This window comes from Molossus molossus, unplaced genomic scaffold (assembly GCF_014108415.1).
Source record: "Molossus molossus isolate mMolMol1 unplaced genomic scaffold, mMolMol1.p scaffold_m16_p_5, whole genome shotgun sequence".
Lineage (NCBI taxonomy): Eukaryota > Metazoa > Chordata > Mammalia > Chiroptera > Molossidae > Molossus > Molossus molossus.
This window is the reverse complement of record NW_023425388.1, coordinates 24577001-24603332: the sequence shown is the minus strand read 5'-3', so window position 1 is coordinate 24603332 and position 26332 is coordinate 24577001. Positions and strand designations below refer to the sequence as shown.

General features: G+C 34.8%; 1 protein-coding gene across 1 annotated transcript in view; it reads left to right on the top strand.

The window, feature by feature from the left end:
- The first annotated feature begins 243 nt into the window (after positions 1-243).
- The window catches only part of GPR149 (G protein-coupled receptor 149), a 59895-nt gene continuing 33806 nt past the window's right edge, over positions 244-26332 (top strand). Inside the window, exons 1-3 of the mRNA XM_036242278.1 lie at positions 244-1260; positions 2152-2344; positions 6958-7415. Of these exons, the coding sequence (XP_036098171.1) occupies positions 244-1260; positions 2152-2344; positions 6958-7415 (1668 nt within the window). The remainder of the gene's footprint in view (positions 1261-2151; positions 2345-6957; positions 7416-26332) is intronic.

Sequence of the window (26332 nt, the reverse complement as noted above, 5' to 3'; positions counted from 1 at the left end):
GTTTTTAATTGGAATGTTGAAAAGTTTCTTATTGATGCTTTAAATGGAATCTAATTTTTAAATATGGGTTGAGTCAGATCTAAAGGAGAAATGCTTGACCATTTTCTGCTCGACTGATGGGGGAACATCTAGAGGGAAACTTAGTAGGAAAAAATGAGAAATGATTTGTAACTAACAGCCATGCTTTATTCTGAGAATATTTACAGGCTCATTTAAAAGGAAATTAAATATTGACCAAGGACAATGTCTGTGTTTCTCAGTAATTTATCAACAAATGACTCTAGCCCATGGAAAGAAAATCATAATTTGACAGACCTTTCAAATCCACCAGGAACTCTGAATGTCTATCTTTTTTGCCTGACGTGTTTAATGACTCTTGCAGCCCTGGCAGGCAGCATCTATTCACTAGTTTCCCTGCTGAAAATGCAGAACCGAACTGTGGTGTCCATGCTTGTGGCTTCCTGGTCTGGGGATGATCTCATGGGCGTCCTGTCGGTGACCATCTTCATGTTTTTGCAGTGGCCAAACGAGGTCTTTGAGTACTTCCAGTCTCTATGCACCACCTCTGCCTTACTATATTTATGCCAGGGCCTCTCAAGCAACTTGAAGGCGACTCTCCTAGTCTCATACAACTTTTACACGATGCACAGGACTGTAGGGAGCCAAGCAGCCTCCAGAAGATCCAGCCAGGTGCTCGTCGTGGCACTGACCGTGTGGGCAGCCAGCCTGCTGCTCTCGGCGCTCCCACTGTGCGGCTGGGGCGCCTTCGTGCGCACGCCTTGGGGCTGCCTGGCAGACTGCTCCAGCTCCTACGTGCTGCTCCTCTTTGCCGTGTACACTTCAGCCTTCGGACTGCTCGCCTGCCTCTCGGTCCCGCTCATTCACCAGCTGCTGTGCTCAGAGGAGCGGCTGAGACTCTATGCCAACTACCAGGAAATTTCCCGCGGAACTTCCACTCCTGGGACCCCTCCGCCTGGGGAGAGAGTGCACTCCTTGTCCCCAGATGATGCTGTGGGCCCTGCCCTGCGTTGCTTCACGGGATGCTCCGCGAGCTCAGACACTGTGTTTGGCCCGGGTCCGCCTGCGATGGCCGAGCACTGGCGCGGGCCAGGGCGCGGTGCTGCCGCTGGGGCTGGAGCCTGCAGGCGTGAGAACCCAGGGACTCTCTATGGCACCAGGAGCTTCACCGTGAGCATAGCGCAGAAGCGCTTCTCTTTGATCCTAGCGCTGACAAAAGTCATCCTTTGGCTTCCCATGATGGTAAAAGTGCAGTTGCTCACAGTGCGCGGGTGTGTGTGCCAGAGTGTGGGTGCGTGCTGGGACCAGCGTCCCTGGTTTGGAGAGTCACCAAGAGCCCGCTTCCAAATGTATCTCGCATGGTTTTAGAGATGCACTTGTAGGAAGGCAATTGAAGGGCTGCGCTAATCCGCAGAGAAGCCTTTGATATGGCAAATGCTTCTTTCAAAATTAAAATTGGGGAGGGGGTGGGGAGACCTTTCGGGTGTTAGAAAAGGGGGTAGTTATGAAAAGGGGTTTAGGGTTGTTTTTTCTTTTTTCTTTTGGTGGTGGTGGTTGTTTCCCTTAACCTTCTGTTGCTATTCCCTTCTTTCCATTCCTTCCTGGTAAGGAGGAAATGCCCATCCTCAGCAGGAAGAGAGGAGATACCCAATCAGAAGTGTAGAGAAAAGAGAGGGGACAAAACAGGCTTTTGATCGAGCTTTCATGAGGGATCCCAGTTGAGAGGTGGCAGGATGGCACCCACCATGACAAGCAGGACTGGGTAGAGTGAAGGTCCAGGGATGTGACAAAGGGCCAACTGGAGGAGCAGGTTCAGGTTGCACAGACACCGGCCTGTATTCCCAGTAGTGTCTCCTGCATTGTGGAGTGTGCTTCCTTGGTGGAGACTTGAACTAGCAGCAGGCCCAGACCGGGCACTCAGGAGTGTCCACACCAGAGTCCTGTTCTGCCTGGAGCATCAGAGCTCCCAGTAGTCCACCACTACAGCCAGAGGGGCCGGGCCAGGAGCAGAACTTCTGGCTTTCAGTCAGTGAAGGGACCAAGAGAAGGAGTCTGGGGCAGCATGCTTGGGGAAAGCCCTGGGGAAGTAACCAATGCAATGATGGATATGTCTGAAGCTCTCTGCCTTTGCAGATCCACATGGTGGCCCAGCACGTGGTGGGTTTTCAGAGCCTTCCCTTCGAGTCACTCAGCTTTCTACTGACCCTGCTGGCCACCACTGTAACTCCTGTGTTTGTCTTGTCCAAACGCTGGACCCACTTGCCCTGTGGCTGCATCATCAACTGCAAGCAGGATGCTGATGCCGTGGCATACAATGGGAGAAAAAGTAAGTCCTCAACAGTGTGGCAGTCGGGAGCAATATGCATACAGTCAAATACAGAAAAGTGGTCTATTGAAAAAGTTGCCCACCCGGGTAGGGGATGAAGAGTCCAAGGACAAATGTAAATGGTAAATAAAGGAAAGAAATTATAATGTGAAACAATTCTTGGCACAGTGTTGGAAGGAAGTTTTAAATGAGACAGCTTTAAAACAACTCTGTAAAATGCTTATACACTGAATAATGATTTCAGGTAAGAAAGGAAGAGAATTCATTCAAAACAGCATGAAGTCAAACAAGACTCTTAGGCGTTACATGCACCATAGCTCTTAGCCCAGAGTAGAAAATAAATTCATCTTCCAAGTCTACTTAAGAAGCCTGCATCTGAAAAGAAATGAACTCTCGAAAGAGTTAAAAACTCATTATATTCTAGCCCGTTATTATTTAATGGAACAGTAAAGAAAAGCATTTTCATTATTTTGCTTCTTGTATTCTTCCAGGGTTTGTTGCTATTCCCTTCAGAGTCACAATAAATGCCTGAAGAGAGTTCCAAAACAAAATTTGAGTGCCTTCCTCTGCTCTTAGAAAACACACAAAACAAAAAACCCACAAAACACCTGAGTTTTAAAAAAGGACAAAGGTGGCAGAGTTTATTTAATGTATGTTATATATCTAGCCATGCTATTTACTAAAAACAACAACAACAAACAAGCAAACAATATGTTATAAAGAGTGGGAGTGCATCAATTATAAAACTCAATAGAGTGTAACTGTTCCCAGACTGAGACAGGGAAAATTGAGGAATGGCCTCTATATTCTGACTCTGCTGGGAGGGAAAAGGGTATTATTTTGTCATTACAGATAAAGATAGGATGTTCTACCATTTAATAAATCTAAGAATGCAGCAGTGTACATTTAATTACCTGTTCAATTAATTGTCCTTTGCACAGAATAAAGAAGTATATTATTCTTTGACAAGGAATAAAGGGTAAATAAAAACAATTCATAACAGACAATTTTAGGAGTGTATGAAAACTGGAGAATGTTAACGTATATTCTGTAACGAATTCTGCAACAGGGTTATTTTATAAACATTTTATAACCATTGACAGTCAGAATCTGGTCATTGTCCATGTATTATTAGCATTTAAATTTTAGTATACCTAAATATTTTTCAAATGACCAGAAGATTTTTTTAGTATTAAGGATGCCATAAGGTTTATTGTTAATAAATGCCAAATTTATGTATGTCTTAAAATAACTGCAGAACTTAGAATAATTGTGTCCTTATGGGTATTACTATCCAGACCAACAGTGACAGAGAATATTCATAATCAGTCTTTTTTGGGCCACATAGAAGAACATATAGCATATAAAATTCATTAACAAGTCTGTTAATTCTAACAGTCTATTGAACATTAACCTTTTGCCACTAAATTAGTGAACAGCCCTCTTATAGTATTTAAGACTGTGAAATAGACAAAGAATCTAGTGCCAACGAAAATGAAAAGTCTTAGTAAAGTGGTTTAGGGCAGTCATTTTAAGAAGTAAAAAACACCTGTATCAGAGCTGAAAAATAAAGCAATGCAATTGACCTATCACTGCAAATGGTCTAAGAAGTATTCTATCTTGTACAGCCAAGTTAGTAGAGCCTGGGGCAAGCTAGCAGAATCAACAGTAATGTTGATATCTTATGTTTGAAATAAAAACCATGCCTTTTATGATCAACATAATACTTTTTCTCTAAAATTACCATTGCTCTTATTTGTATTTATTTTTAAATTCAGGGAAGGTATAGATATATGTAGGCATATAGAAAGAGACATGGCTTCTAAAATAAAACATTGTGAGAAATGTTAGTTTAAAATACTTACAGTTCAAATGACTCCATTCATTTTTATGATCCCAGGTTCTGCCAGAGGGACATTCTTTGAATAAGGATGATGTACTTTCACTATTTTAGGATCCCTCATAAATTTTCCTATTGCTAGATGACACTATAGAAATTTGAAATCCCAGAGATGGCTCATCCTCAGGTAGGAAGGTGCTTGATCAATTATAACACTTTGATTCTCTGGGAGTGTGGCTCTGATTTCACATTCAAACTTTTTCTTCTCAACAAACTAAGATCCCCCCACACACACACCACCCATACACACACCCTTTAAATCTTTATCAGTGAACTCCAGAAGCAAGAAAGGAATTTTTTTTTCCTAACTCATATTTACCATAGGTTCATTTTGCATACATAAATATAATTCCACATCTCAACTTCACTGAATGGAAACTGAGGCATGCAACCTGATATTAAATGTCAGCAATGAAAAATATTTTGCAGAAATAATAATTCTCTCCTGTTTCAAACAGTAATCTTTATTACTTATGTCAAAATGAAAGTGTTAAAAAAAAAAAAAAAAAGGTTTTAACAGAGGTCTCAGGTGGTAGACATGTGCATTGGATATGGCCTTCAAACTCATTTTGTTAGCATGGCATGATGTTTTTTTTTTTAATTAAATAGTTAAAATATTTTATGTAAAAATAATATTTTTAGCTTTAATTTTTTTTTACAAAATCAGTGTATCTGGTGACATGTCTCTGAAGAATTATTTTTATAAGCTGATATAATTACTTATGTTTAAATTGTAATCAGCAAGATGTGATTAAAGCAAAACACAGAACTAATTAATCATGCTTTGTCCAGAGATTTGCTTTTCAGAATAAATATATTATATCTCTTTTTCCTAAGTGTACTATAGACTTCAAAAGATCCTGACTATATTCTGATAGTCTTTAAATTTCTTGTTGGTTATTAGTCAAGCCCTGTTAATTCTGTTATATTGTTAAAATTTATTAGCTACATTAGTTAACTTAGTCAGAATTTATCTTTAACATTAAGGTAAGTCACTAACAAGAAGTGTGTTTAGTGGTTACACTTGATAATTAATGAGCTTCCCCTAACTTAAAGACAGCATATCTGAGACATTATGCTTCCATTAATATATTTCTCTCAGGCAGCATCTGATTCTCAGTAAAGCAATTTCACATAAAGATTAATAACTCCAGTTCTGGAATCAGTTAGCTTTAAATTTCAATCTCTTTACCAAGTGAGTAATCTTAGGTAGATTTCCTCTATCAGCCTCAGTTTTCTCATCTGTAAAACAGACTTTTTACTTGTAGGTGTGTTGCTGTGTTAGATGACACGACCTAGGTGCACCCCTCGGCCTTCTCCATCCCCATAGCAGCGATCACAGCCCCACTTTCTTCTCACGGCCTCCCTCAGACTGCCTCCTGCACCTCAGGACAGAGGCTGGTTCTCCATCGACACATTCCGAACACTCCTTCACAAACATTACTCGTTTTTGCTTTATATATTTCTTGGTTATAATATTCAGCTAATAAAATATATGGCCAGAGACATCAATTTTATTGTGTTTTATGATAAAATTGGAAATTTATGACAGTTTTTGTTTGCTTAATGTCTCTCAGTTGACAATTTGTCCCTTTACATCTTTATTAGACAAAAGGGAAACCTGTCAATAATTAAAATATCCTTTTAGTTCCTTCATCTTTCACACTGTTAAAGTAAGTTAAAAATCCTAATTTAATTGTACTGGACTATATTAGTAAAAAAAGTAAGTAGAATTATCCAAGTAGAAACTTTTTTAAATGAGTCATATTTTTAAAGATAAAAAACAAAACCTTAAATTACATTTTACCTACCATCCTGATATAACTTCATTCTTAATACATAAATATTATCTAGTATTTTATATTTGCACAAAAATTTTATATCACTTTCTGTCACATTCTCACTTGTTATTCTACTAAGACTTTGTACCATATCCATCAACTAGTAATACTATAATTAGGAGATCATCATATTTCACCTAATTTAAACCATAAAATTTTTATGAATTCCTGATAAACTTATCTTATAATTCATCAGGTTTATAGACATGTTGTAAAGTACTTCAGTTCAAAGAAATATAAATATAGTCACTTTTTTCCAATTCATTCCAAATTTATTTATATCAAAAATGTACTTATTTTTTAATGTTTGAAAAGTGTATTGCAGCATTGTCTAATTTTAATGCATGCATTCATAAACATAAATGTCAAGAATATTATACAACAAAATATTTAAAGCAGTTATATTTGTTGATGACTTAACAGCTGAATAATTCACATAATATTAATAGATACTTAATTCATTTCTAGCAAAATATCATTTGTAACAATATATTTTATCCCAAAATAAGTAAATGTGTGATACAACATTGGCACACTGAAAAAAGCTAAAACTGAATGTATATGAGAGTTTTCTAATCTATGGTTACATTTCTAACACATAAAACTGCTTTAAAGACTATAACATTCTTGGAATTGTATGTATTTCAAGTCCCTTATTGCGCAAGTGAGAAAAATTAGGCAGAGTGAAAAAAATGACTTGAGTTTGCAAGGCATAATTGCTTTGCATAACTGCCAAGAAGTAAATGAAGATAGTTTTTCAATTCATAGTAATGAGGTCAAATGAATTTTTTAAATTTTATTTACTATGTATATTCAACTGTTGTTTGTATCTACTTTTCCAACCATAGAATTTTGTTTTTGTTTTTACTTAGCCAAGAGAAGCTGCTTTGAATTCAATCTATCATTTGAACAAAGTTATGGAATTTATAAAATAGCACATGAAGATTACTATGGTGATGATAAAAATTCTACATCCTATCACAATCTCATGAACTATGAGTGTAAAACTACCAGAGACTCTCAGAGAGATGCTCATAATATCTTCAATGCCATAAAAGTGGAAATCAGCACTACACCCTCTGTGGACAGCTCCACACGAAAAGGCATCAACAAATGTACGAATACTGATATTACAGAGGCTAAACAGGATTCCCACAATGAAAAGGGCGTTGATCCACTGCTCTTTAAAAATACAGAAGGTGATATTCACTATGAAGAAAACACCTTTTTGGAAGGGCCAGAAAGAAGACTTTCTCATGAAGAGAGTCAGAAACCAGACCTTTCAGACTGGGAATGGTGTAGGAGTAAATCAGAAAGAACTCCTCGTCAGGTACAGTAAAGATTGGTCTTCCTGTGAAATTAAAGTGAAACCGAATATGACAGGCATGAAAACATTATCAGTTGCTTATTCCATTCAATCAATTACAAGGCTAATTACATTTATCTCAATTAATTTCCACAATACTAAATTTTATTTCAATGTGTCTTTGGAAGGACCTTTAATTTTTTCAATTAGTTCTACATTTTCATTAAAAGTCTATATATTTGGGGATTGGCAGAGTTAAATAGGTTCTTTGAGAGTTGTAGGGCAATAAAATGTTTAAACTCAGACTAGACACTCGGAACTTGTTCCAAATTAGTTAACTTGTAGGTTTTATTTTTCCTTCACCCAAAAAGTATTCCACAAGTTCCCAAGAGAAATTTTCTTTCTTTTTGTTAATGTAAAGGCGAATATTTATACTAGTGGTGAGGAGGCTAGTCCTGCTGCAACTATTCTAGACAGCTTGCCTATTAATCTTGATAGAACTAATCCCTCTTGTTCTCAGCAATGAAATAGAGAACTATTCCAGAATACACTCAAGTGAGCCTCTGCAAGCACTGCTGAATGTTCCATCTCTTTAAGGATGAAAGAAAGATTTTATAATGTTTAATAAAACTGAAAGAATTTGTACATTAATCTCACCCCCTCCTTTATCCTAGATTTCAACCTGCCTAAAATTATGAGAAAAACATAATTCATTGAAATTGTAATAGGATGTTAATATGAGATTGTGCTTTCTTCTACAGTCTTATACCTGGTAATTAAATTTGTTCTCGCTTTCCACACTATTGATTTACTAGGAAAAGAAGGCATTTTCTACATGATTTAATAAAAATCAAAGGCCACTTGCACCTAGTCTCTGGAATCAAAAGCATAATTCTAGAAATATCTGCTAGAAATAATGCATTCATTATATGACCATATAACACCAACTATGAATATGAGCAGAATAATCTGAGCTTTCATGTATTCTTATTAATTAAAACAACTAAGCTTACTCTGATATCACCATTTTAAAAGTTGTATAATAAAACAAACTATATTATTAAACAATTATATAGTTTAGTGATTCAGTATCTCACTAAATACTTTTCGTAAGTTGAAAAATGCAATGAAAAGTGTATTATTGACAGGACACAATGCTCAGTCTTTTTAGAACAATATGGTACTCTGAATCCCTACTACGTCAGCATCAATTTGTTCCTGAATAATCTAAACCTCTTGATTTTCTTGCACTTAAAAAGTAATATTCATGATGAAGTGTGCGTGCGTGCGTGTGTGTGTGTGTGTGTGTGTTTGTGTGTGTGTGTGACTGTCTGCATGGCAACAACTTGCAACTACCTGTGTGCTACTGTTCTACCCCATCTTCATGCACACCCCTCAGGGATTACAACTATCCTGAATCTTCTTCATTCTTATTTGTTTTAATTTTTATCACAAATGAACATACTTTTAGCACAACATATTGTTTAGTTTTGCTTGCTTTGAGCTTTCTAACGATGGTATCCTACTGTACCTAGTCTTCTGGGACTTGCTTTTCTTCCACTCACCATTATTTTAAATGACTCTGTTTTCTTATGTATTTCATCAAAACGTTGGGAATTATCATCTAAAATGTCACAATTTAAAAGTCTTGGTTGTAGTTTGGAGATTATAGTCAATGAACTATACCTATAAACATGTGAAAGGATTAGATACTGTTTACATATAAGTATATAGTCCTAAGATAATGAAGAAGCACAACTTACCCACAAACCTCTGTAAATCAAAAATCAAGGTTATATGGAAAGCACAAAACTTTGATCAATCCAGATATCTTTTAAGCATAAGTATTAATATTTTAACATCTGTGAAGAGCAAATAATTTATAAAATAGATCTAAAATGGTGGGTTGTAAAAAATTATTAGTGGTAAAATATATAATACAATATTCAGAAAAGGTAAAACTTATATTTTCAGAGACTAATTGACATTAAATGAAATACTATCATAAAATTTAAAAAATAGTAAGAAATCCTTCACAGGCTAATGTTATTGGTATGACTTTCCTTTTGCAAAACTGCCTATGGACTTTAAGGTTAATATTTTAAAATATATTTAGGATTGAAAAGCTTATAAAAACTTTTTCTATGACAGAAGACAGATTTTAAGTCTTACTCTATTTCATTGGAGTAGACGGTGACTTAGCACTTTCATTTCGCCCTTTTCTTCCAAGTCCTTCTTTGCTCTGAAAGCAATGTCAACTTACGTATTACTTATAGTGATACATCCAACTGTAGCAGACACTGCAGTAACTCTATGAAAACACTATCTCTTTTGATTTTCTATAGTTTTACTTTCAAACACATAGGCTCAACTTACCAGCTCAAATCTAACAGTACTACATAACATAGTGTGAGTTCCATGTTCTTAGGCTTTACAAAAAGTAGGTTTGATTTAAAATATATTTAGTAAGCATTTATTTTTACAAAACACATTACTTGATTATTTTATTAGAGTTTATGTTAGTAAAGGTATTCTCAGTACATCTTGTTGGAAATCCTGGTAGGAGTGAGTATCAGATCAAGGTTCAGGTGTAAAGAAGAAGAGTATTACAATGACATCAGCAGGTTTAATTTAAATGTGATCCAGTAAGCTTTGTCAGTGTTGGGAGTAATTGTTAAGACTGAAAGTCATTGTTAAACTTAGCCAGACTATCACCTCTTTTTGGAACCCTGGTAGGTAGAATCCTAAGCAGTTCAGTATTAAGTTTAATTATAATCAGAAAAATAGCCAGAAATGTCAGAGTTCTCCAGTTATAAAGTTTTAATGTGGTAGCCATGGTATGACTGTACCTCAAATGAAATAATGATTTTCCAGAACCCTAAAGTTTTGTCATCTATGAAGAAAGAAAATTGGATTTAGAAAATAATTTAGAGGCTTGTGGGTGACCACTCTAATTTTCTCTTTTAATACAAACTTTAACAAATTAGCCATGGATTGCATTTTCTTTTCTTTTAATGTGTTGTCTTAAAGCTCCAGAAACCCACTTATTTATTATTATAAATCAGAAACAAAGATAATGATGTAACTAAACCACTCAATCTCATTTATAATCCTATCATTACAGCATCTGAAGGTGAAAAGTCCTCCAGTATGCCAAGAGAATAGAGAAAAACAGATTGTGAAACAACCCTTATTAAATGAGAAACACAGCAGGGGGGAGTCCTTGCATTTGATTAGCCACGCGAACTACTTAGCATAACGTAGACTAAGCCAACAAGAACTAACTAAAGTCACCTGAGAATCAAAGAAATTTTATCTTAAGAAAAATGTTTTAAGTATCTAAAAATAGTTTTACAAATCGAAGTTATATTGTTTGTTAATATTGATTTCTATACACTCCTTAATATTATTATGTTAGTAATTTTCATAAAAAATTGTAGAAACCAAAAGTTGAACTAGACTATGGTAGTTTCTTTATGTCAATGTGCAGGTAAGTCAAATAGTGATCTTGTTAAAATGTAGATTGTGATTGAGTAGATCTGAAGTAGGGGCCAAGATTCTGCATTTCTAAAGAACCCTCAGGTGACTCAGGTGGTAAATCAAAGTTCCATACCAGACTTGCAGAATCAGAATCCCCCAGCTGGTTCAGAAGCAGTTTAAAATTTAAGAAGTACTGCTTTAGTGTCTAATCATTAAGAGATGGATATTAATTTAAAGAGTAAGGCTAAATTAATCCTTTATTATATGCCCCATAAAGTGAAATAAGACAAGAAAAATTCCACCCAATACACATATCCCCCGCCCCCCCCCAAAAAAAGTGCATCTTCTGTTTACATTTTTAAAAAGAAGCTATTAAAAAAATTAAATTATGCCTTGGCTGGTTTGGCTCAGCGGTTGGAGCATCGGCCTGAGGACCAGAGACTCCTGGTTCGGTTTCCGCCAGGGGCACGTACCAAAAAAAAATAAAATTGGGCATAAGACATTAAGTGTTTTCTGTGACATTGTTAGCTTAATAACTGCAAATGCTTCACTTCTATGCTGAGTAATTTTTGACATTTTTACCTGAATTGCCCATAAGAGAAAAGTTTACCTATCAAATCTGTAGCCTCAAGGCAGTTATCCTAGCACATATGACTGTCAGGAATATAGATGTTTTAAGTCTGGCTACGTTCATCTCTCTGGAGTGTTTAATTAATTACTCACTATTCAGAGACCTAAAAAAATTGTTATACTGCTTTTTAAAACATCCATTTATAACCTTCATTGTTTTATGATTATGAAGTAATATAATTATTGTAGAAAATTTAGAGATTGCTGATAATCAAAGCAAAAACACCCACTTCCAACCACCCAGAGTTAATCAGTATTTACACTTTATCAAATTAAACTCGAGGCTCGTTCTTATAATTTTGAGAGAAATGGCTCATATTGCATGTATGTTTTGGAATCTGTTTTCTCCACTTCAGAGTATAATTTTCACCTGATTTAAAAAGCTGGAGCCCTGTGTGTGAATATATGGTATAGTTTAGAATGGCTCTTTAGAATATGGCTGAAAACTCATCCACAACTGTAAATTTGTTCAGAAGTATTCCAAATCTTGGAAGTTGAAGCTATGGGAAACAAAATGTGAACAAATTCAAATATTTCACAACACATTTTATGATCCTCGCAGCATACATTATTTTCTCAGATGAAGTAAAACTGAGCTGTTTACTTTCTACAAATCCAAGGGGATTGGCCCTGGATCAAAGTTTGTGTGGAATCCTATAATTCACCTTTTAAGCTAAGAATTCGTTAACATTAAAAAAAAAAAAAAAAACCTCATGGTTTAAAGAAACCTTGAAGACTATATATTGGAACCACCCAGTATGGCTTGAATCTCTTCCACATCATCTCATTGAGTGATTAGATTATCACTTACTTGACCTCGAGTGGCTGGAAACTCACTACATTTTTAAAACTTCATTATGAACTGATTTTAGATTTACAAAAAGTTTTAAAAATAGTACAGAGAGTTCTATTATAGCCTTTGTCCAGTTCCCACTAATGTTAACTTGTTACAGGACAGCATTGTAATTATCAGGAAACTAATGACTCATTTATAGACCTTATTTCAGTTTTGCCAGTTGTCCTGTTGATGTCTTCCTTCTGGGCCAAACTCTAATCCCTGATCCCAGATTGCATCTGTTGTTATGTCTCCTTGGTCTCCTCAATCTATAGCAGTTCCTCAGTCTTTGTTGTATATGACTTTGACACTTTTAAAGACTTCTGGCCAGTTTCTTTCTGGAACATCCTTAAATTTTTAATTGTCTTATGTTTTGTATTGATTTGGTTGAAGTTATGCATTTTTGGCAAGAATATCACAGAGGTGGTGCTTGCCCATCTCCATGCATCATACCAAGAGTTACACGATGTTGATTTGTCTTATGATAGTGATGTAAACTTCAATCATTTTGTAAAGGTGATATCTGCCAAATTTCTTCATATAAAGTTACTATTTTCTCCCTTTGTAACTTAAAAGTATCTTATGGACATTTTGAGACTATGCAAATATTCTGTTTTATATCATAATTTTGCCCACTAATTTTAGCATTAATTGATGAATCTTGATTACAATAATAAGTATGTGATGAAAAAATTATCTCTTCTTCTCCATCTACTTATTTATTTATATCAGTATGGAGTCGTAGTTATTTTAATCTGTAGGTTATAAACCATGCTATTACTATTTATTTTGTTACTCCAGTTGTCCTGGATTTGGTCACCGGGAACTTCTTCAGGCTGATGACTGGCCCCATTCAACATGCTATCTTTGTCTTACTGAACACTTCTTTAGTTTCTAGCAGCACAAGATATGCCAGCCTCATCTTGTATTGTCCCTGATCCAGCCCTAGAATCAACCATTTTTTCCAAGGAATTATGTTTCCTTTTAATAGAGGATGGTATTTAGAAACCAACATTTGGATGCTAGATGCACTCATTGCTGCTGGGGTGTCTTACTTCCAGACCACAGGAAATACTATGTTTGCTCATATATACATTTATATGTCTATATCAATTTCTCTTTGTAAGTAATTTAAAAATATACATTTATATTGACACCACCAAGTCCAATCAACTACCACAGAGTTTATCCATGCCTTTCCCTTTTCTTATTTGTTACTTATTTTTCTGACAGTGTGAAACTGGTTCCTTCTCCATGAATATATTTACTTATTTGCTCAGTGCCAGTATGCACATCAAGTAGTTTTAGAATTGCTAACTCACACCCCTGTGAAGGAATAATGGTAAGTAGAGTATAGGAATCATGTACAGTTCTTTTTATCTTTAACTTTATAGTTTATGTCAAAATAAAATCTTCAACACTTATGTTCTTTTCATTTCTATTGTCTTCATTTTATACTACATTTTTAGTTTCGCCCACATTCTTTTTTATTTTGATTACTTATGATAATTTAAAACATTATCAAGTTTCCAAGAGTCAGAACTACATAAAAAGTATACTTTCCTCCCTTATTCCTTCTTCCCTGTTTCCATTTCCTAATTCTTTCCATCCTATTCCTACCTATCCCCTTTAAAGCAACCAGTCTCATCATTCCTGGTTTCACCTTCCTGTTTCTTTTTGCACAAACAAGCAGATACATGTGTATCTTCTTATACCTTCTTCTTTCTCATATATACTCTTTTGTACTTTGCTTTTCCACTAAATATTATATCCTAGAAGTGACACTCTATCAGTTCAGAGAGACCTTCCTCATTCTTTTTTAAATCCTCACCTGAAAATATTTTTCTATTTATCTTCAGATAGATCGGTTGCCTCCCATATGACCTCAACCAGGGCCGGGAACCAAACCGCAACCGAGGTATGTTGCCCTTAACCAGAATCGAACCTGAGACTCTTCAGTCCACAGGCTCTAACCTCTGAGCCAAAACAGGCCAGGGCCTCATTCTTTTTTATAGCAGTATAATAATGCATAGTGTGGATACACCATAGTTAATTCTACCACTCTTTGATGTGGGCCTTTAAGTTGTTCCTAATATTTTGCAGTTAAAACAAAACCTTGCAGTGAATAACCTTCTGCATATGTATTTTCACATTGTTGGAATTTCATCCTCAGGAAAAATTCCTAGAATTAGGATATCTGGGTCAAAAGATAAGTGTTAGTTTTGTTAGGAATTGCTAAATTCCCCTCCAGAAGTGTCACCAGTTTGCACTCCCACCAGTAATGTAGAACAGAGGGCCCTTTCCCTACCACCTTAGAAATAGAATATATTATCGCACTTTCAATTTATGACAGTCTGATAGGAGAGAAATTTATCTCAGAGTTGTTTTAAATTGTATTCATATAATTATAAGCGAGTTTTAATAGTTTTCATGTATTTAAAAGTCTTTTTAAATATATTTATTTTATATAAATTGTCTGTTCTTATCTTTTCCCCAATTTTCTATTTGGCTTGTCCCTTTATCCTTCCTTCCATTTTTAATACTTCTTTCTATGTTTGGGATATTAGTCTTTGGCCTATGATCTATATTACAAATATTTTTCCTAGTTATCAGTTGTCTTTGAACTTTATGATTTTTTTTTTAGCATGCACAATTTTTCATTTGTTGATAGGAAAAACTATCCATATTTCCTCTAGTTGTCTGGATTTTAAGTCATTGTTATTAGAAAGCTAGTTTAAAATAAAATCTACCTAAGTTTTCTTCTAGTACTTGTATGGTTTCAATTTTACGCATAGATGTCAGATCCATATGGCATGTATTTTTGAATTTGGTGTAAGATATAAATATAATTTTATTTTTCTCCCAAATAATTAACCATCATTTATTAAAAAGCATCATTTACTTAAAAGTTAATCATTACCCACAGTGTTTTGAAATACCATTTTTATCTTATACTACATTTCCATATTTATTTGGGTCTATTTCTGGGCTTTATATTCTATTCCAGTATTTATTCATGCATTGATATCTCACTATTTTAATTAGAGAGATTATTATTATAGTGAGTTTTAATGTCTGGGAGGGCTGTCCCCCCACCCCACCCCAAATATTTTTTTCTGTTCAATTATTTTTCTCACTATTCTTGCATGTTTGCTTTTTTCATATCAAATTTACTTTCAACTTGTCTAAATTCATAAAACATCTTCATCAGGATTGTATAAAATAGCTCAGAGAGAACTGACATCTTTATAATGTTGAGTTGTCCTATCCAAGAACAGGGAATGTCTTTCCATTTATTTTAATCTATTCTTGTATGTTTCTCCTGAAAGATTTTAAAGTTTTCTTCCTATGAGTTTTATGCATTTTTGTTGTTTATTCCTAAGTATTCAGTCCTCTTGATTTTCACTGTAGATGAAGCTTTCTCTACATTATGTCTTCTAACTGGTTATTGTTTGGGTATACTAAGGGTACTGATTTCCATCTGTTAATATAATATATGCAACATTACTGGATTATTGTGTTTAAATAAAGTAATTGATCATTACTTATGTAGGGTTTTCTAGATATATTATCAGTAAAAAATAGAAATAGTGTTACTTCATAGTTTTATCCATTCTTATGCCTCTAATTTATCTTATCTGATTACATTAGATAATACCACTAGAATGGCAATTTTCAACTTTTTTCATCTCAGGGCACACAAAACTAACTACTAAAATTCTGTGGCACACCAAAAAATAGATTTTTTGCTGATCTGACAAAAAAATGGGTATAATTTTGATTCATTCACACTGGATTTGCTGTTGTACTGGCTGTTGTCATTGCTTTTTAATTTTTATTTTTTGACAATCTAAGAGAAAAGAGGTCAGTGCCCCTGACTAAATAGTCAGGTATTGTATGTTTTAAAAATTCTTGCAGCACACTGGTTGAAAATCATTGCTCTAGAACAATGTTTACTAGTTAGAAGTGACAGGGAATCTTTGCCTTGTTCCCGATCTTGGTGAAAGGTTTTTGATGTTTCCCCATTAAGGAAGATACAGGTTCTTGCTACTTTGTAAGGCAGCTAAATTTAATCTTTTGATGATGTTAATGATGATAATGATAACATACCTATTGAGCATTCGCTTACATGTCCCATATAGTTCTAAGCACTTTACATATAATTGCTCATTTAGTATTCACAAAGACTATCTGATAAACATTATTACCCAGTTTTACAAATGAAAAATACTAGGGCACAGAGAAGTTAAGCCTAAAGTCTATCATGAATAGAGCATGAGAGCAAACTCAGGCAATCTGACTCCAGAGATAGTTCACATACCCATTACCATAACTGCTTCAGAGAGATAGTTTATGGTTAGCAAATTATTACTTTAAATTCTAATTTACTCACCTCACATGAGAAAATTAATATCACCTGGAAAGCCTCTAAAAATGTCCCAACCCCACTCACAGAAATTCTGATTTAATTGGTCTGGAGTAAGATTGGGGTATCAATTTTTTTTAAAATCCCTGTGTGTGGATATTTGCAAAATGTATAACCAATAAAGGACTTCTATTTAGAATGTATAATTTATAAAGAACATCAATTAATCAATAAGAGAATGACAGATAACCTAACAGTATATACGCAAAAGATTTAAACTAGTACTTCACATCAGAGGAAATCCAAATATCCGTAAACATATGTAAAGGTACACCACATCATTAGCAATCTGGAAATCTCAATTAAAATAGCAATGAGAAACCACTGCACACCCAAAGAACAGCTAAAATTAAACAGTCCAACAATGCCAAGAATTGATGAGAATGTAGAACATGAGGAACTCATAAAGTGCTGGTGGGGTAAATTCTTAAAAATGCTTTGGAAAACAGTTTTGCAATATCTATAAAAGTTATACATATAACTTTTCATAATGCAATATGATTATCCAATTCTTCTCATTACAGTCTTTTCTCATCTATGCTAACTAAATATTGTTACTTTCCTCAAACTCACATGCAGTAGCCCATACCTCTCTAATTATGTAAAACCCAGAATCAAACAGAATATTCAAGTTGTCTTTCCTCCCTCATTCTATGAGCTCTACTTCTCTAAAGCATCTTACAATCACATTCACTCACACAGCAGCCAAGTCACATTGCGGTGTATTTAACATCAGCTATTACCTGTAAGGCCTTTTGTTCATGCTGCTGCTTAGCCATTTTGTACATTTGTAGTGTATTCTTTGGACACAACTGTATCTCTGTTCAGTTTCTCTTGTTCCATTTAGCTCACTCTTCTACTACTTTCAGTAGCTTTTCTTAATACTACTGAAAATGGTTTTGGATCTTGATTCTTTCTAAGACCTGACTTGTATACTCTCTTTCCAAATTTGTATTACCCATGGTTTAAGAAATCACCCTTCATATTTTTATCTAACTGTTGATTAAACATGTGGAGCAAGGCAGGGCCAAAGACAAGGCCTGCTGCACAAGACTAGAAACAAGTCCACTTGTTCATTTTGGTTTACTTAAAAACATCTTAATATTTTGGTTTCAATAGTTATTAATCTCTTTAGCTGCCCTTGCAATCAATATATTTTCCTCCCTCTTGCTTATATGAATATCATTAGGATATTATGAGTTCTTTAGTGAAATATTAATATAAAATTTTCTAAAGCATTTCTTTGTCTGCTATTAGTTAATTTAGTCAATAAAATAGAAACAATATGAATAGCAAAATATAAGCTCCCTGCCTTCACAGGCAAGTGTAGGAAGTAGACTTTCAAGGATATCTCTTACAAGGTGTACTTTCACTGAGGGCTGCACCTTAGCGAGAAAAGAGCAGACAGAATGTAGACAAAGCATTTTAGACCACAGAGGATAGAGGGATAAGTCCAGCAGCCATGAGAAAGAAAGAAATTGGTCTAATTAGACACGGTCATAGTGAATTCACAATTTCTTTTTCTTGGCTCTCAAACTTTCATCAGTAGATCTTAGAAACTTTCCAGGAATTGATGTAAATATCACTTGTCTAGTTTATTGATTTTACTTCTTTTCATTTGAAAAATGAGAAACATTTTCACAGTTTCTGTGTTCAATTTCCCATCAGCTTAAAGGTCATCAACCATGTGTAGACAGCAACTTTTCTTAGTAACTTTGAGTGTAACTCCTTTGAAAGAGAAATCTTGAACTCTCTTGGAGTAAGTAGCAAGGTTCTCTCCCACCATTTATTGTTTTAAATTGTACCTCCTTTACCCTCAAAGTGTTTTCTTTATTTTATATTAAATTTATTGAAATGACATTGGTTAATATGATTATATAGGTTTCAACTGTACAATTCTACTCATCTGTATATTGCATTGTGTACTCACCAACCAAAGTTAAACCTTTTTCTGTCACCATATATTTGATCCCCTTTACCCTTTACTACTTCCCATCACCCCTTTTCCCTCTGTTAACCACCATACTGCTGTCTGTGTCTATGAGTTTTTATTTGTTTGCTTCTATTTGTTGCTTTCATTTTTATATCACACATATGAGTGAAATCATATGATTCTTAACTTTGTCATCTGACTTATTTTGCTCAACATAATATTCTCAAGACCCATTCATGTTGTCACAAATGACAGTATTTCATCTTTTCTTATGGCTGAGTGGTATTCCACAGTGTATATGTACCACATCTCTATTCAAAGGACATTTCAGTTGTTTCCATGTTTTGGCCACCATGAATAATGCTGCAATGAACATAGGAGTACATATATCTTTGAGAATAAATGTTTTCAAATTTTTCAGGTAGATACCCAGAAGAAGGATTGCTGGGTCATATGGTAACACTATTCTTAATTTGGGGGGGAACCTCCATACTGTTCTCCATAGTGACTATACCAGTTTATATTCCTACCAGCAGTGAATGTGGGTTCCTTTTTCTCCACAACCTCTCCAACATTTTTATTACTTGTCTTTTTTGATAATAGCCATTCTCACAGGTGTGAGGTAATATTTCATCATAGTTTCAATTTTCATTTCCCTAATAGCTAATAAAGTTGAACATCTTTTCATATACCTGTTGGCCATTTGTATGTCTTCTTGGGAGGAGTGTCTGTTCAGGTCCTCTGCCCATTTTGTTAATTGGATCGTTTGTTTGTTTGGTGTTGAGTTATATGAGGTCTTTATATATTCTAAAATTCCTTTACAAAAGACACATAAGGAAATTAGGACTGAGGATATCTGCTTTTCTGCATCATCTCTGACTTAATGGCATTTGCTGCAAGCAGTTGTCCTATAACATGTTTCCCGAAGCCCTCTCTAATGCCCTTACTATTTTCATAAGCCACAGATCATTTTCTTAATTTAGCCATCCTAATACCAATCATTCTGTCTTTGGCAATGAGTCATTTGTTCTACAGATCCTCCTTAAGCCTGACCTGACCTATACTGAATTATAAAACACAATATTTTTTCTTCCTTAACTTCATCACTTACAATTATAAAGCCATAAATCTGTGTGTGTGTTATTTTAAAATTTGCCTTCTGAAAATGTAAAGTTATACAGTTTACTCTGTCCAAGCTTTCCCTTCAGACAGCATGGATTCTAGAAATAAACAGTTATTTTTCTCCTTATGTGTCCAACTCTTCCTATTTTGCCAATCATTTCCCCTTATTAGTCAGAATTAGATTCTAAGAACCATTCCCTATTGCCTCCTGCAGTCTCTATGAGATGAAAGTGTTAGCAACGCAAGGCAAAAATATGCTAAACAATCTACTTCATAGATAAATATACCTCAAGCAGTCACTAGAAAATATTGCCTTGCCTCTAGGCAAACAGATTGTGACTTCCGTCATGACTATATCTCTATTCAAAAGCCATCTTTCCTATATCTTAAGCTATGATATAGAAATCTAAATTCAGTTCACTGACACTATCTGCAAAACCAGAAAAGTTTTTAAACAAGTAAATTGCGCTGGCCAGTTTGGCTCAGTAGTTAGAGCATCGGCCTGAGGACCAAAGAGTTGCGGGTTCAATTCCAGTCAAGGGCGCACACCTCAGTTGTGGTTTGGTCCCCAGCCCTGGTTGGGGTCATGTGGGAGACAACCAGCCAATGTGTCTCTCATGTCAATGTTTCCCTCTTTCTCTCTCCCTCTCCCTACCACTCTATCTGAAGGTAAATGGAAAAATACCCTCAGGTGAAGATTTAAAAAAAAAAACAACAGTAAATTAATACCACTCACTAAGAAGTCACCAATTTGTTTTTTATTTTTTTGGTTTATCTTCACTCGAGGATATTTTTCCATTACTTTTTTTTTTTTTTTTTTTTTTTTAGATAGAGTTTAAGGGAGGGAGGAAGAAAGAGAAACATCGATATGAGAGAGACATATCTATTGGTTGCCTCTCGTACTAGCCCGATTGGGGCCAGGGATCAACCAGCAACCCAAGTACATGTCCTTGACCAGAAACTGAACCTGCAACCCTTTGGTCTGCATGCTGATGCTCTAATCACTTAGCCAAACCGGCCAAGGCCAAGTCACCAATTTATGATAGGTCACCAATTTTAAGTAGTTATAAAAATAAAAGAGAAAAAGAACTTCTAAGAATTTTATAAAATAACATCATGTTTTGTATTTTATCCTTTGAAGAAAGAATCATACAATATTAGTGGTAAAACCAGCACTCAAACACATTTATCATCCAGTGAAACAGCAAAAATTCTATAGTATCTTAGTGTAAAAGTCCAGTAATTATCTTATCAACATCCACTCTTTTGGGAGCAAACACTGCTCTAAACAAAATGATATTTAAAACCTTTGTCTGAATCATAGATTATAATGTATTTCACTCTAGTCTTTTATGGGATGTTGTGGTTGGAGCTTGAGCTTTGGAAACAGGCAGGCTGGAGTTCAGCCTCACCTCCACATTTTTGTAGCCTTGTATCCTCATTGATAATATGGGAAAATATTAAAAATGATATTGTGAAGACAAAGCATATCAAATATTTCTTTCAGTGTATAATGCATAATAAACACTCCACATTTGAGACTATGACCATTCATTCATTCATTCATTCATTCATTCAGCAGTTATTCTTTAAGTATATACTAGGTGCCAGGCACTATGCTTGGTGCTGGTGGTAGACAGAGCAGTAAACAAAAGAGACATTCTGTCATCATAGAGTTAATTCATAACATAGAATAGAAAAAATAAACAAATGAGTATTTAACAAATAGATGGTAGAGTGTGTTTAACTAGAGACATAGGAAAGGCTTTGCAGAGTATCAGGTATTTAAATTGCTACCAGAAAAACCAGCAGATTTTAGCCATGCAAAATGGGAAGAGAACACATCTAGAAAAAGATCTGTCAGACTCCAAAGTCTATCTTCTTTGTGTAATTCCTATATCCCTAGAACCTTATAATAAAAAATGGAGGAAGTTAAACAGATAACCTAGATTCATTTCTCCAAGTCTACTGAGTAGCTTTAAATTTATTTCAAAGATATTCAAATTTACTTGTAAAACAGCAACTGAATTTAACTTAATTCTATGCTCTTAGTAAGGTGGTTTTACAACTACTGATTCATGGCAGTAAAAACGAGACAGGAATCACTCAGAAATGATGTCACCTAATTCTATAGAATGCAGTATTGTGTCACCATGGGAGGTATTACTACAGAAGAGGCATCAGTATGACAATCTTGTAGAAGAGACATCTAGAGAACTTATAGTAGTTTTAACTGACTGGTTTCCATCAGAGAGCAGACTAGAGTGGCTTTATGAAGAATACTGGGGAGGATATGAAGACCTTCCCCTAGACCGTCTATTGGCACAACCACTACAAATCACATGAAATATCGTCTAAGTCAAGTAATGCAACTTCTACGGTCCTTAGTAAGCTCACAGGACTGCTATGAGGATTCAATAATGTGATATAAATGATTTCAAATACATAAAACCATTTAAATATGTACACGATCATAAAATTATAGAAGCATCAAGCAGAGAAAACTTTAGCTATGTATGTTATATAGTAGGGACTCTAATATACTGTTGAATTAATGAACAAATGTCAGTGAAAGCAACTGTGTATTTCAACCTGGAGTGTGGGTGTGACTTAGGTGTTTGTAACTATTTTTCTGCTCTCTGGTAGAACGTGGGTGTCAAATGGCAAGGATTTCTTAAAAGTGCCACAAAGATACCTAGGCCATGCCTTCAAATACTACCAACCATCGTCATACATGGGTAAATGGATATCTCTGAGCTAGAGGAAAACTGCCAACAATTCTGGAAACACTCTACAAGAATTTTGGTTCCACTATAGAGAGTTAAATTCCAGAAGGGATTTGGGTTCAAAACAGGATCCAGAGTAATTAGAAAGGAGGAGTCCAAGACCTGGCTAAGAATAAAGGTCATATTTATAACACTATATGATGATTGATAATTTTAAACATTTTTGTTAGAAGGATGGTTATGACTGGCTTTTCTTATCTTCAAAATATTTAACTTGCCCTGGCCAGTTTGGCTCAGCGGTTACAGCACTGGCCTGCAGTCCAGAGAGACCCGGGTTCGGTTCCTGCTAAGGGTGCATACCTCGGTTGTAGTTGGTCCCCGGCCCTGGTTGGTCGTGCGAGTGGCAGCCACTCGATGTGTCCCTTTCACGTCTATGTTTCTCTCTCTCTCTCTCTCTCTCTCTCTCTCTCTCTCTCTCTCTCTCTCTCTCTCTTCCTCTCTCTCCCTCTCTCCCTCTCCCACTCTGTCTGAACAAAAAATGGAAAAATGTCCTCAGGTGAGGATAAAAAAAAATTTTAACTTCATAGTAGCATTTATTCACTTTTCAACATTGCTCTATGTTCAATATTAGCATGAGAATTATAGTTTTTTACAAAAGTGAGGGAAAAAGTCATTGTAGCCTGAATCTTTGACAAGATATTCACATTATGGATACAAGCTGGGAAGTATGTTTAATGAGCCAGATATCTGGAGGAGTACCTAATAAAGGAAAACATCCTAAATCCAGCCAGTGGTTCTCAACCATTTGAACATAAAAATATGTAAAGTTCTTGTAAAAAATACCAATACCTAGGCCCCAAACAAATGAAGGTATCAGCTGGTTGTCTCTAGTATTCAATATTTTTTAAACCAATGATTCCAATGAGAAAACTTGTTTGAGCACTAGTAATCTACACTTTATAAACCGAAGCTATAAAGTAGTAAGAAAAATTGTCCCAACTGTATTTAGATCCCTTCCCCCACCTTTTATTTTTACTGGAGTCACATTCAACTTTATGAATGAGATGAGACATCATTTTATACTTTAATAGGGACAAATAGTGAAAACTAAGCAGGGGTGACTTGATCCATTCTTCTGCCTGCCAACTCAATCAAGTGGTAACAGCTGTGAGCATCACTGAACAAATGGTATTACTTCCTTTGAGTCAGTTCCTACTTGATGAGATGAGTAATGGCTATTTTTAATTATTTAAGATCCAAGAGCATACACGGAAATAGTTGGGCTTTTGAACTAGCCATTTCACCCAAATTTCAATTTTAGTAATTATAGTCGGTTTACATCATTTCCCAATGATGTATCAATGTTGTCTTTCTTTTCTTTTTCAAAATTACACTCAAAGCTTCCTGTTTTCAGCTGTATATTAGGAAACCATAATGGTTTCAATTCAGATACACATAGAAATAACCATTCTAAATGGTCTACTTTTTAGTTTAGAATAAAGGCCATAAAATAAGCAAAAAAAAATATATATATATATGTATATATATATATATATATATATGTGTGTATATATATATGTGTGTGTGTGTGTGTGTGTGTGTATATATATATATATATATATATATCAGAGATAAATAAAATTTACATAACTCTACCAGCCTCAATAAAACAGCAACTTTCTTCCCCAGTGAGTATTTATTTTAAAGAGTAAAGATTCTTTCCTTTTAAAGCCTTTAAAAATGTCTGGATCAGAAAGGGAAAGGTGCTTTAATCATTTAATTGTTATTCGTGTAGCACTTAACCATGTATAAAGAACTTTCTCATATATCCTTAATCTTGTCTTCCCTCTAGCCAGTCATTGAAGATGTTTTCATTTGCTTTGAGAAATAAGTAGAATGAAATGAGATTAATATTCCACTGGTGTGATTATATACCTAAGATTTTGTGTAGGTATATATACCTACATAAGTGTATTATAAATTTTACTAAAATAAAGGATATATAGCACACACTTTACAAATAGTATTAAAATACACATTACTTTTTATTGTAAATTCCATGTAGCCACTTGATTCTCATAGCATGCTTTCACTGATTTCCACCAAAATCTTAAATCTATAGCCAGCCTACAGTTTCAAATGGCAAATAGATATAGTTCCAATAAGAATGCTAGTTAATATTTTCATACATTAATGAGTAAGTTGAAAGTGAAACAACAAAGACATATGTTGTCTTCTGTTTGTCAATGATAGAAGTTAATCTTTTTTATTGAATTGGATAATAGTTTTCAATTTTCTGTGCTCTTCCAAAGAGACACACTCCAAATTCTAAAATGTATTATTAATTTCCCATATTTTCTTAAGTCTAGTCAATTAATTTTTAAAAAATCAAGCATTAATTCATGGTATTTGCTGACATCCATGGCATAAACACTCCCACCATAGCAGAGTTCGAGCTACCAAAGCAACATCACTGAATGCAGAGTTAGGATGAGATGTGCAGTAGCACATTATATAGTATTTCCAACATATACATACAACGGATGCAAATAATCTCAAGAGCATATATAATAACAAAACGTAATTAAATAAGAAGTGGTGATTTTGAATATTCACTATCTATGTATTTAATATAATTTAGTTTACTGTAAACTTACATAATTTAATTTTTAACAACTGGCTCTCAAGATTGATAAAAATTTACCCATCAGTACAAGCCAGCTCCGGCTCATCACTGTCATACTCCACTTATTCTTTAAGAGGACTCAACATAAGATGCATGCTGTCTGATCACATGAGCCTTAGTCCCTCCTTCCCTGCCTACTTCTCTTGGCATTAGCGTTTCTTCCTTCATCACCCTTAGAATCTACTTCTTTTTCTGTGTTTCCATTCAGAAGTGAGTCTGTCCTTTACCACGGCACCTTACCACAAAATCTAGTCTTCCTAGCTGACTCTCAACTTTTTCAAAATAATAGGGATTGAATTTGTTTCCATTTCAAATGCAGTCTCTAATTCATAAACATTTACTTCCTATCCTCCCCCTACCACTCCCAATGGACATATAGAATAGTGAGAAGAATTCAGACATCCAAGTAACATGATGAGTATTATAAGCTTTAAACTCAAGACCATATATTGTAGTTCAATGTTTAGTAATCTTGTTTTAAACTATATTCTTTAAAATAAGAAGGAACTGATAGAAGATATCATTCTTATTTTTTATCTGTCTCCCTCTCTGCCCCCGGCTGGTGGAATGGTTGAAGACTTGAAGGCTAACAAAGACAAAGGGAAGAGAAAAAGGATCTCTCATCCCTACAAAGTCCTTACATGCATAATGAAAATATGATCTTAATATTTACACTCCTAAAACTTATTTTATTGATATCAAGCATTATTTGAAATTGTTTTTAGAAATATGATATTTTGTTTACCTTCAGATACAATTTTGATTTTTAAACATCTGAATATCACACCCTATCAAATTATATAATTTAGGTGGGTACTGCCCAAACTGAGTTATAATAAGTTTAGATTTAGAGAGCCTGTGAAGCAAAGAAGACTAGTAAAGTCAACTTACTATAGACAGAAACATTTTTAAGCCTCCCATTGTTGTAAGTTAGAAGTCACACAATGAAAGAACGTAATTAATATATGTGCATACAAGTATGATGATCTCAACAGACTGAGTGTTGCCCTTGCTTACCTCTGATTAGGATGACTAAAGGTCATTTCCAAAGATGATTTGAACCCATTTCCCAGGTGACTTGGGTACTTTTGGATGCACTCTAT